General features: G+C 43.1%; 1 protein-coding gene across 2 annotated transcripts; it reads right to left on the bottom strand.

Annotated features, from left to right (window-relative positions):
• Window positions 1–4,059: 4,059 nt before the first annotated feature.
• LOC133542087 (oocyte zinc finger protein XlCOF8.4-like) lies at window positions 4,060–13,054 on the bottom strand. Of its 2 annotated transcripts, XM_061885922.1 has the most exons (3): window positions 12,639–13,054; window positions 11,322–11,588; window positions 4,060–5,800 (listed from the first exon to the last, which is right to left on the bottom strand). In XM_061885922.1, exons 1-3 carry the CDS (start codon window positions 12,739–12,741, stop codon window positions 4,599–4,601), a joined length of 1,572 nt encoding a protein of 523 aa, XP_061741906.1. In that variant the 5' UTR covers window positions 12,742–13,054; the 3' UTR covers window positions 4,060–4,598. The 2 variants fall into 2 exon arrangements, with proteins under 2 accessions (XP_061741906.1, XP_061741907.1); XM_061885923.1 differs by lacking the exon at window positions 11,322–11,588.

Genomic DNA, 13,054 nt, shown 5'->3' with positions numbered 1-13,054 from the left:
AGCCCCGCTTTACTACTCTCACTTTCAACTCATACATGTTTGTTTACTTTGGACTGTAAGTGTGTTGGATGCACCCTCACGTCACACTGAGCCCAGCTTTACTACTCTCACTTTCAACTCATACATGTTTGTTTACTTTGGACTGTAAGTGTGTTGGATGCACCCTCACGTCACACTGAGCCCCAGCTTTACTACTCTCACTTTCAACTCATACATGTTTGTTTACTTTGGACTGTAAGTGTGTTGGATGCACCCTCACGTCACACTGAGCCCCGCTTTACTACTCTCACTTTCAACTCATACATGTTTGTTTACTTTGGACTGTAAGTGTGTTGGATGCACCCTCACGTCACACTGAGCCCCGCTTTACTACTCTCACTTTCAACTCATACATGTTTGTTTACTTTGGACTGTAAGTGTGTTGGATGCACCCTCACGTCACACTGAGCCCCGCTTTACTACTCTCACTTTCAACTCATACATGTTTGTTTACTTTGGACTGTAAGTGTGTTGGATGCACCCTCACGTCACACTGAGCCCCGCTTTACTACTCTCACTTTCAACTCATACATGTTTGTTTACTTTGGACTGTAAGTGTGTTGGATGCACCCTCACGTCACACTGAGCCCCGCTTTACTACTCTCACTTTCAACTCATACATGTGTGTTTACTTTGGACTGTAAGTGTGGATGCACCCTCACGTCACACTGAGCCCCGCTTTACTACTCTCACTTTCAACTCATACATGTTTGTTTACTTTGGACTGTAAGTGTGTTGGATGCACCCTCACGTCACACTGAGCCCCGCTTTACTACTCTCACTTTCAACTCATACATGTTTGTTTACTTTGGACTGTAAGTGTGTTGGATGCACCCTCACGTCACACTGAGCCCCGCTTTACTACTCTCACTTTCAACTCATACATGTTTGTTTACTTTGGACTGTAAGTGTGTTGGATGCACCCTCACGTCACACTGAGCCCCCGCTTTACTACTCTCACTTTCAACTCATACATGTTTGTTTACTTTGGACTGTAAGTGTGTTGGATGCACCCTCACGTCACACTGAGCCCCGCTTTATTACTCTCACTTTCAACTCATACATGTGTGTTTACTTTGGACTGTAAGTGTGTTGGATGCACCCTCACGTCACACTGAGCCCAGCTTTACTACTCTCACTTTCAACTCATACATGTTTGTTTACTTTGGACTGTAAGTGTGTTGGATGCACCCTCACGTCACACTGAGCCCAGCTTTACTACTCTCACTTTCAACTCATACATGTTTGTTTACTTTGGACTGTAAGTGTGTTGGATGCACCCTCACGTCACACTGAGCCCCGCTTTACTACTCTCACTTTCAACTCATACATGTTTGTTTACTTTGGACTGTAAGTGTGTTGGATGCACCCTCACGTCACACTGAGCCCAGCTTTACTACTCTCACTTTCAACTCATACATGTTTGTTTACTTTGGACTGTAAGTGTGTTGGATGCACCCTCACGTCACACTGAGCCCCGCTTTACTACTCTCACTTTCAATTCATACATGTTTGTTTACTTTGGACTGTAAGTGTGTTGGATGCACCCTCACGTCACACTGAGCCCCGCTTTACTACTCTCACTTTCAACTCTTACATGTTTGTTTACTTTGGACTGTAAGTGCGTTGGATGCACCCTCACGTCACACTGAGCCCAGCTTTACTACTCTCACTTTCAACTCATACATGTTTGTTTACTTTGGACTGTAAGTGTGTTGGATGCACCCTCACGTCACACTGAGCCCCGCTTTACTACTCTCACTTTCAACTCATACATGTTTGTTTACTTTGGACTGTAAGTGTGTTGGATGCACCCTCACGTCACACTGAGCCCCGCTTTATTACTCTCACTTTCAACTCTTACATGTGTGTTTACTTTGGACTGTAAGTGTGTTGGATGCACCCTCACGTCACACTGAGCCCAGCTTTACTACTCTCACTTTCAACTCATACATGTTTGTTTACTTTGGACTGTAAGTGTGTTGGATGCACCCTCACGTCACACTGAGCCCCGCTTTACTACTCTCACTTTCAATTCATACATGTTTGTTTACTTTGGACTGTAAGTGTGTTGGATGCACCCTCACGTCACACTGAGCCCCGCTTTACTACTCTCACTTTCAACTCATACATGTTTGTTTACTTTGGACTGTAAGTGTGTTGGATGCACCCTCACGTCACACTGAGCCCCGCTTTACTACTCTCACTTTCAACTCTTACATGTTTGTTTACTTTGGACTGTAAGTGCGTTGGATGCACCCTCACGTCACACTGAGCCCAGCTTTACTACTCTCACTTTCAACTCATACATGTTTGTTTACTTTGGACTGTAAGTGTGTTGGATGCACCCTCACGTCACACTGAGCCCCGCTTTACTACTCTCACTTTCAACTCATACATGTTTGTTTACTTTTGACCGGCTTTGAGATTGATAGCAAGGTTTGCAGTATCACCAACAGTGACCCACGTGCCATCAAGGCACTTCAGTGCTAGCAGTGGCGTAAACGTCCAAAGAGTTGGAGAGGCTGAGAAAAAGAGCAGTGATTATTGTATCACACGCACCTTGCTCATTGCAGAAAGGTCCTGTCAAGCAGCTTGTCACATTTAACAATCTGATGTTGAGGTTATTTGCTCAGTTTACGGCCAGACTACACTGAGCATGCCGGATCTGGTCAGCTCTGAGAATGTAAGGCCGGTCAGGCCTGGTTAGTATTTGGATGGGAGAGTGAGCGGGAATACCATGTGCTTTACGCCTTTGGCAATGCACCCTTTTGCTTTTCTTACAACGCTTACAGGAACTTGCCATACTTGTCAATACAGCTACATATTGCTCGTCCAAACAAAACCTTGCTCTTCTGACAGAAAAACATGATACAACCTGCCTATCATGTGATTCTACCATGTTGGCAAAATACAAACACACAATATATTGACATATATAACACATAAAACATGGAATTAGAAGTGAACAGTACCCATCCCTACCAGCAAGTGTTGTTGTACTGGAAACTAATTTACAAACACAACTTCATCACACACAATACTCCACTGTGGAATTGTTCTTATATTAAAATGAGAAACAAATCCATCTTTGTACAGCAATGGTTTGAAAAAGGCATTTGGTCGCTGATGCACTTATTGAATGATAAAACTATTTTATTACTTGAATGTTTCATTAAGTACGACCTGCAAACAGACACAATATTTTAAACAATTATAAAGGCTTTTGTTCAAAATATTGTAATTCCTGTAAATCTTTTTTTTTTTACTTCTTTACTATTTCTTCTTTACTGTATTTTCTCTGGAACAAAAAAAAATAGAAAATACCCATAATTTGAAAGTTTCCATTCTTCCAAACGCCAAAGGGTTAATTTAAGAAAAAAAGCCCCGGATTGATAACTTTAAATAATTTTTAAGATGTTGTTTTGCAATTGAAGACAACACTTGTTCATTCTGTGATAGGGAAACAAAATAAACACTATATTTTATGAATGAAATGAATGAATGAAATCCCTGTGAGACTATGTACAATATCGGCTTTTCCCTGACATTCCAAACTTTGATTGATATTAATATTGTTTTGGGGATGTTGAAAAAGAAAAAAAAAAAAAAAAGTCTAAAACACAATAAGGGATCTTTCTGTGTGGAGTTTGCATGTTCTCCCCGTGAATGCGTGGGTTCCCTCCGGGTACTCCGGCTTCCGCCCACCGCCAAAGACATGCACCTGGGGATAGGCCCCTCCCACCTCCAAAGACATGCACCTGGGGATAGGTTGATTGGCAACACTAAATGGTCCCTAGTGTGTGAATGTGAGTGTGAATGTTGTCTGTCTATATGTGTTGGCCCTGCGATGAGGTGGCGACTTATCCAGGTTGTACACTGCCTTCCGCCTGATTGTAGCTGAGATAGGCACCAGCGCCCCCCGTGACCCCAAAGCGAAAAGTGGTAGAAAATGGATGGATGGATGTTTTTAATTCACAAATGTATGTTTGAAAAACAAAACCATCCTTCCACAAACAATTCAGACATTTTCTCTCACTTTTTATTGCATAGAGGTCTGGGGACATACATTTAAAATAATCACAACACAATTATCATAATACAAAAGAGAGTAATAAAGATAATAATAAAATGGATTACAGATTCCCAACAAATGATTCATAAAATCACACATTTTAAAATTGTATAAAAGACAACTGTTTAAATGATGTATAAAGTAAATAATAATATGCTTCCTGAAGTGGTCCAGAAGATGTTTCAGATGTGAACCAGTACATATGTATATCATATAAAGGTGATAATCTATGGGATTATTAACAATTACAAGTACAAATAAGTAATAATTTTATATTTCAAACTATGTAATCTATAAATGTAAAGATCATATTAAACAGATTGTTAGACAAACAACAATGTCACACATGTTATATGTGCTGATGTTGTTAGAAAGTCAAAATGAAAGTCTGGACAGTTTATTTCAAATCCTGCAGTTTCATTTGCTGCTGCTGTTCTCACCAGCACACTTGTGTTTCTTACACTGGTACTTAGAAGACAATCTTTCACCACACACACTGCAACTCAACACTTTCTCTCCTGGGTGTCTTCTCATGTGTGCTACAAGGTTTGGTCGTCGACAAAAGATTCTGTTGCAGATTGAACAGGAATGTGTGTGTTTTCATGTGTCTTTTCACATCTGTACTTCTTGTAAAACCTTTACCACAGATCGAACAGGAAAAAGCTTTTTCACCAGTGTGTGTTCTCATGTGTCTTTTCACATCCTGACTTTGTGCAAAACCTTTACCACAGGTTGAACAGAAAAAAGGCTTTTCACCAGTGTGTGTTCTCATGTGTACTTTCAATTTCTGACTTTCTGTAAAACCTTTACCACAGGTTGAACATGAAAAAGGTTTTTCACCAGTGTGTGTTCTCATGTGTACTTTCAAATGTTGACTTTCTGTAAAACCTTTACCACATATTGAACAGGTAAAAAGGTTTTCTCCAGTGTGTGTTTTCATGTGTCTTTTCAAATTCTGACTTTGTGCATAACCTTTACTACAGATTGAACAAGAGAAAGGTTTTTCTCCAGTGTGTGTTCTCATGTGTCTTTTCAGACGACAATGGTATTTAAAGGTTTTGTGGGAGTGAGAAGATGTGAAGTGAGTGTTGTCAGTGTGACATGTCTTATCATCTTTAGAGTCTTCATCATCAGTGTCAGGAGAGTGTGACGTTGTGTCCTCACTATCTGATAGTGGAGCTAAGAGCTTGTCTGCTTGTGATCCTCCACAGTGGTCTCCATCAGCTTCTGTTGTCATGTGTTGTGTTGAGCTGCTGCTTGGAGGCTCCCCCCCTCCCCTCTCCTCACTTTCACCTTTCACCTCATCATCTTCACTCTTCACAGGGACACCAGTCACTGGGAACTCCTCCAACCATTTAGGCTGACTGATGCCCTCTTCCTCCTCTTCCTCTTTAATGTGCGGTGGCTCATGGTCCTCCTCTTCCACTTTAAAGTAAGGGGTCAGTAGGTCCTCCTCTTCCTTTTTGATGTGTAAGATGAGTGGGTCCTCCGCTTGCCCTTTAATGTGAAGGGTCAGTTTAACATTATGGGTCTGTGGCGTCTTGCCTTCCTCTTTAATGTGGGGGGGATGTGGCTCCTCTCCTCCCTCTTTGCTGTGCTGGGAATGTGGTACCTCTTCTTTCTCGCGTATGTTGGGGGACTGTGGTTCCTTCTCCTGCTCATGGGGTAGAGGTTCTTCTTCAACGTCTGCGGGACAGGAGAAAACAAACATTCTTTAGAAAAGTCCAGCTTTGCTCAAATCAAACCAAATCAACTTTACTTATAAAGCACATTTAATATTTACCACAAAATGCTGTACAATAGGCAGGTTAAAAGATAACACAAGGGAAACTAGCAAACACACCACAACACAAACAAAGCACGATAGATAATAAATAAATAAATAAAACATAGAAACAGGTTCACAGCAGGTGCATAATGTGCTGCCATAGCAAAATGGAGATCACAGAATGTTAAAGGCCATGGAATAAAAGTGTGTTTTTAAGAGTGATTTAAAAACAGGAAGAGAGGAGGCCTGTCTAACACTTAAAGTTAAGTTGTTCCAGAGCTTGCGAGTAGCAGCGGCGAAAGCTCTGTCACCGCTTAGCTTCAGCCTTGTGTCAGGGACCGTCAACAGCAGCTGACGTTACTGCCCCCCCCCCCCCCCCCCCCCCCCCCCCCCATGATCTAAGGGATCAGGAGGGGGTGGGGGGGCGTGTTCAGCAAGGCCGAAGGAGGTCGGAGATGTATGTTGGAGCGATGTTGTTTAGACATTTGAAAACAAATAGTAGTTCTACTAATTGATTCGGTAGAGCCCAGGGAGCCAGTGAAGGGACGCTAGTATGGGGGTGATGTGCTCACGCCTGTGGGTCTGTGTTAGCAGACGAGCAGCAGAGTTCTGTACGAGCTGCAGGCAGGCGAGGGAGGCCTGGCTAATGCCTACATACAGGGCGTTGCAGTCGTCAAGACGAGTCGAGATAAATCCCTACGTACAGTAGTTGTAAGTGCCGAGGGGAGGGAGAGCGACTTGGACTAAACAACATAAAATCACAGGGCCAACACTGATAAACAGACAACATTCACACTCACATTCACACACTAGGGCCAATTTAGTGTTGCCATTTAACCTATCCCCAGGTGCATTTCTTTGGAAGTAGGAGGAAGCCGGAGTACCCGGAGGGAACCCACACATTCACGGGGAGGACATGCAAACTCCACACAAAAAGATCCCGAGCCCGGGATTGAACCCTGACTACTCAGGGCCTTCATATTGTGAGGCAGACGCACTAACCCCTCTTCCATCCTGTAAACTCTGCTGGTACTATTCCAGAAGAGAGGCTACTATTGATAATGTTAAGGACGCTTGATCCAATAGTAGCAAGTACCTCCTTAAACACGCGAGGTGGGAGGGCATCTGCAGGAGAACCAGAGGGCTTCATATGACTAACCGTGTCCTTTAGAAAGGAAAAGGACACCGGCTCAAACTGATGGAAAACAGAAGAAAAGTGCAGAGGAATAGAAAGGTCCTAGGAAAGCTGAAATAAACTGGCTCTAGTTGATACAATTTAGTCAGTGAAAAAGTGGACAGAATTTTCACAGAATTCTGAAGAAGCATCAAAACCAACAGATTTGGGAGCGTCAATGACAATGCTAATGGTCTTGAACAGAACTCTGGGGTTGTTACAGTTAGAAGCTATAATCTCAGATAACATGCTCTCTTTAAAAATGGCAAAGGACACATGCAGCCTGTCTTTTTTCCATTGTTCTCTCTGCTCTCCTACATTCGCGCCTGGCCGCACGAGTGATGTCATTCAACCAGGGCTCAGGTGTGGGTTTGGCGCGGCGGAACTTGAAAGGAGGGATAGTATCCAATGTTTGTAAACAAATAGAGTTGAACCCAGAAACCAACTCTTCAGTATTCAGACACACAGAGGCTGCAGAATTATCATCACAAAGATTCTAAAAAATGGAAGAGAAAACAGAGCAGGAGACCAAGAATTAAACATGCGAGAGCGTTGAGGCGGAGCGCACAATGTAACGGACACTGAGTGGGAATATCAAACAGGATCGGCATATGATCAGAGAACACAGCGTCGCAAACCATACGAGAGCACTAAATGGAGTTTATGCCTGCGTTCATGTGTGGAACCACACACAGACTGTACAAAGTTAAATGAGTCAGGAAGCTCCTGGAAAGCGACTCGTCTGGGCTTAGGTGTGAATATTAAAATCACCAGCAATAAGGACAAGATTATATTTAGGCAGGATTTCAGCCCAAATTTCAGAAAAGTCAGTTATAAAGTCTTTGGGGTACTTGGGTGGTCGATGGACGACGGCACACAGGACGACATCAGAAAGACCCAGTTCAAACTTGCACAGTTCCAAGCTTGAAAAGGAGGATTGCAGGCGTATCAGACGGCATTTAAATTCATTTTTAAAAAACACTGCTAATCCTCCTCCTTTTCGACCAGACGACCGCGGAGAATAAACGTAGGAACACTCTGGAAGCAGAAGTTCATTAAGAGGGGCGGACTCACCGGCTCTCAGCCATGTTTCCGTCACACAGAATTGGTCAAGTCTGCGGGAAGTTCAAGATAATCGTTTTGTTTGTCAAAGATTTTGCGTTCACAAGACTGAACCTGGCAGGGGCCACCACGTCCAAGGCCGCAGCTATTCCAGGTGGGGCCCGACAGACAGCCCGCAGGTGGCGGGAATCCACCCCGCGCCTCCGGGGGCGGGGACAGCAGGAGCAACGGCGGCAAGTCTCATCCTCCAAACCAACGATATAGGAACAAGCCAGGAACTGATGGGATCCAGCGAGCATGGGTGCAGGAGGAGACCGGATACCGCACCATTCCTCCTTCGGGAAGCCATGGGAAGCCGGGCCAGGAGTGCCCTAAATTTCACCAGCTGGCCGCCACGTTTACCACGGCGCCGGAGACACTGCCGCTGGGGGAGAGGAACCAGGGGGCGGGAAAGGAAGGCAGGAATCCATGCAGGTGAAAAAGCTGACTGGGACGGTGAGAAGAGTCAGCTGTGATCTGACCCACACGCCTCCTGGTCCTGGAGGGATGGGAACTTGCAGCCAATCACCTTCTCAGCAGCACATACGATGCGCTGCAGTCGATGCTTGTCCTGGACTGTGGCGCCGGGGAACCACACAGTGATGGAGGAGGTGAGGATGGACTCGATGATGGCTGAATAAAACTGCACCAGCATCTTGGTCGGCACCTTAAGTTACCTCAGCTGCCGCAGGAAGTACATCCTTTGCTGGGCCTTCTTCGTCATACACAAGCAGTGAGCTGACAGAGACGAAAATAGACGCAAACAACACAAAAACGAACAGAGCTGACAGCGAGACACAGCAGGCCAAAGCACATACTAGCGCCATCTTTGAAATACCTAAAACTCATTATTATATCAACGATCAGAGACAGAAACTCTTCATTTAACATAATGTCCTTGTTTGATGCTTCAAAACAGCTCAATTAACACATAAAAAGGAAAAGTGAAATAACAGACGGACAGGGCTTTGCTGTTTGTAACACACACACACACACAGCAAAATGCGCTAATGTTAAAAGCTAATTAGCCTTCACCTCAAGCCAGGACTGCGAGCGAGCTGAGCTGCTGTTTGTTTCTAGAACGTCAAAGGGCTCATAGTGATGTTACTAGTACAAACCTTGTTTCCATATGAGTTGGGAAATTGTGTTAGATGTAAATATAAATGGAATACAATGATTTGCAAATCCTTTTCAACCCATATTCAATTGAATGCACTACAAAGACAAGATATTTGATGTTCAAAGTCATAAACTTTATTTTTTTTACAAATAATAATTAACTTAGAATACCATGGCTGCAACGCGTGCCAAAGTAGTTGGGAAAGGGCATGTTCACCACTGTGTTACATCACCTTTTCTTTTAACAACACTCAATAAACATTTGGGAACTGAGGAAACTAATTTTTGAAGCTTTGAAAGTGGATCATTTTTTACCATTCTTGTTTTATGGAGAGCTTCAGTCGTTCAACAGTCCGGGGTCTCCACTGTCGTATTTTACGCTTCATAATGCGCCACACATTTTCCATGGGAGACAGGTCTGGACTGCAGGCAGGCTAGGAAAGTACCCGCACTCTTTTTTTACGAAGCCACACTGTTGTAACACTTGTCTTGCTGAAATAACCAGGAGCGTCCTTGATAACGTTGTTTTGATGACAACATATGGTGCTCCAAAACCTGTATGGACCTTTCAGCATTAATGGTGCCTTCACAGATGTGTAAGTTACCCATGCCTTGGGCACTAATACACCCCCATACTATCACAGATGCTGGCTTTTCAACTTTGCGCCTACAACAATCCGAATGGTTATTTTCCTCTTTGCTCTGGAGGACACCACGTCCTCTGTTTCCAAATATAATTTGAAATGTAGTTACTGACAGTGGTTTTATGAAGTATTCCTGAGCCCATGTGGTGATATCCTTTACACACTGATGTCGCTTTTTGATGCAGTAACGCCTGAGGGGTCAAAAGTCCGTAATATCATCGCTTACGTGCAGTGATTTCTCCAGATTCTCTAAACTTTTTGATGATTTTACGGGCCGTAGATGGCAAAATCCCTAAATTCCTTGCAATAGGTCGTTGAGAAATGTTGTTCTAAAACTGTTCGACAATATGCATACAAATTGGTGACCCTCAGCCCATTGTTGTTTGTGAATTACTTAGCATTTCATGGAAGCTGCTTTTATACCCAACCATGGCACCCACCTGTTCCCAATTAGCCTGCACACCTGTGGGATGTTCCACATAAGTGTTTGATGAGCATTCCTCAACTTTATCAGTATTTATTGCCACCGTTCCCAACTTCTTTGCTTCTTTGTCACATGTTGCTGGCATCAAATTCTAAAGTTAATGATTTGCGGAAAAAAAAAAAAAAAAAAGGTTTATCAGTTTGAACATCAAATATGTTGTCTTTGTAGCATATTCAACTGAATATGGCTTGAAAATGATTTGCAAATCATTGTATTTCGTTTATATTTACATCTAACACAATTTCCCAACTCATATGGAAACGGGGTTTGTAGTTGACTCGGAGGTGTTTACTATAATTTGGGGAGAGTCCGCTGCCTGATGCTTACCTGCTAAACACCTACCTGCTCATGACGACGGTGGAGCACTAACTCCTTGCACTGTGAATACACACTTCTGATTGGCTGTTACTGCTCTGTCTGTAACCAATCAGATGGTTGTGTGGGTGGGACAATGCTGGGTGCTGTGTAGAGTACTGATGGAAACAGGCAGAACGAAGCGGAGCAGCTTGTTAAGACTTTAGATTAATATGTTCGTGTGGAAACTCGTTCGTTACACATCCGAACCGAACCGAAACCCCCATACCGAAACGGTTCAATACAAATACACGTATACACAAATACATCCCCAATCTTCACTACTAAACCTTTGAAATATGCTGACATATGTGCTGCTAAACGTAAATAAACAGTAGCCATATTGAATGTTTGCCTTCATTTGACCAGGTGAGGTAAGGAGGACGGCCTCTAGGTCACATGGTTACACCCCAGCAATTACACTGTTGATGATTGAAGAGCATTCATATTTAAATGGTGGTGTTAAAAAGCAAATTTATCTCCATCTTTAGTGATAAATGTGGCCCCCGGATGAACATGTGTCACAAACATTGTATTAGATGATATGTGGATGTTGTGCTTACTTGGACTGTGATGAAGCTGTGAGGACTCAGGTGGTTTGTCTTCATGCTCTTCAGTCTTCACAGAGACAACAGTCAGTGGAAACTTGCTGACATCAGCCTCCTCCTGCCCTACAGGACACTCTCCCTCCTCTTCCTCTTTGAAATAAGAGGGCTGTGCATCCTTCTTGTCCCCTTTAAAATGTGAGGGTTGTGGATACTCTAAAGTGAAACTGTCCCCCTGCAGATGAGGGAGACATTCTTCTTGGTGTCCAATCAGCTGATGGATGTCTACAGGACACAAACAAAACACATTTTAACTCCTACATGCTATGAAATAATGTGCTGTGGCTATTGAAAATGTTATTAATCAAGTGTTCCACTGGGAACGTTTTCGATTAATCGAGTAACTGGATAAAACATAGTGTTGCTTGGTTAAAAACAAATTTAAGCAACTATAAGGCACTTCACTTAATAATGAACGGTCAATTAGTCTGAGATGGTATGAGATCAAGATGTCATCTTTAGATCAGGCTTTGTGTTTTTGACAATCACTGCCACGTTAAAAAGTTAAAGTACCAATGATTGTCACACACACACTAGGTGTGGGGAGATTATTCTCTGCATTTGGCCCATTACCCTTGATCAACCCTTGGGAGGTGAAGTGAGCAGTGAGCAGCAGCGGTGGCCGCGCCCAGGAATCTGTTTTATGGGGATTTAACCCCCAATTCCAAACCCAATTCCAACCCTTGATGCTGAGTCCCAAGCAGGAAAGTAATGGGTCCAATTTTTATAGTCTTTGGTATGACTCAGGTGGGGTTTGAAATCACAACCTACCCATCTCAGGGCAGACACTCTAACCACTAGAACACTGAGTAGGTGGATGTAGTAGGTGTTGTAGTAGGTTAATGGCTGCACCAATATGAAGGAACTAATAGCTTTGACACACATATATAACTTGTCAAACCTGCCAGCTAGCAGGCTAGGTTTACAGAGTCAGTCACCATGGTAACTGACTCTGACTTTGTCTTACCTTTCTTATTTTTCGAGGTAAAACTCTTAAGCTTTACATACTCAGGACTTTGCACTTAACCTGCTCTCTGGAATATTCCCCCGGTGACTGTGCGAGTTTTGTGTAAACATGTTGATACACATTGTTACAAACATCAACCACTCATAAATATTGTGTGTCTGACAATGTCTCCTTCTTATGAACAACGTAAAACAATCAGTGCATCATCCTCACATGACAATTCATCTTCCTACAGACAATCTATTTAAGAATAGTGTTAATAATAAATATAAAGTTAGTAAAGATGTGAGAGTAAGAAGTAAACAAACCTGTTCTGTGTAACACAACTTGATGTTTTTCATGTTGTCGCTCCTTCTCCTCTTTTGTTGGACAAAGTTCCTCCTCGTACTCTGCTGTGGTTCTTTGGCACATTTTCACACAATCACAACACTTTACACTCACACTTGATCTCTACTTAGCGATGTGTTTTGATCACTTCCGCCTCTCTTTGTTAGCAGCTAACAAGCTAAGCTGACTAGCAAGCTAAGCTAGCTCGAGAAGCATCAAAGTGCGCTCAGACTAATACAACCGGATGCAAACAGTTATTAACGATGTTTACTCTATTTACTAGAGTGTAATAAAGGACATATATGTGTACATGGAGGCACAGATTAAGAACATTGAACTGTGACGACTGCAATAACGTCTTCACCGTCAGACGCCATCTTGCTTTATCCTCGCCGTG

This window comes from Nerophis ophidion, linkage group LG24 (genome assembly GCF_033978795.1).
Source record: "Nerophis ophidion isolate RoL-2023_Sa linkage group LG24, RoL_Noph_v1.0, whole genome shotgun sequence".
Lineage (NCBI taxonomy): Eukaryota > Metazoa > Chordata > Actinopteri > Syngnathiformes > Syngnathidae > Nerophis > Nerophis ophidion.
This window is presented reverse-complemented; position numbering and strand designations above follow the sequence as displayed.

Excerpts from the sequence above, each read along its gene's own strand:
- LOC133542087 (XM_061885922.1), bottom strand. The coding sequence starts at position 12,741 with ATGTGCCAAAGAACCACAGCAGAGTACGAGGAGGAACTTTGTCCAACA. Across the intron at positions 11,589-12,638 it reads AGTTGTGTTACACAGAACAG|ACATCCATCAGCTGATTGGA; the intron begins GTTTGTTTACTT and ends TGTGTCCTGTAG. Across the intron at positions 5,801-11,321 it reads ACAGCTTCATCACAGTCCAA|ACGTTGAAGAAGAACCTCTA; the intron begins GTAAGCACAACA and ends CCTGTCCCGCAG.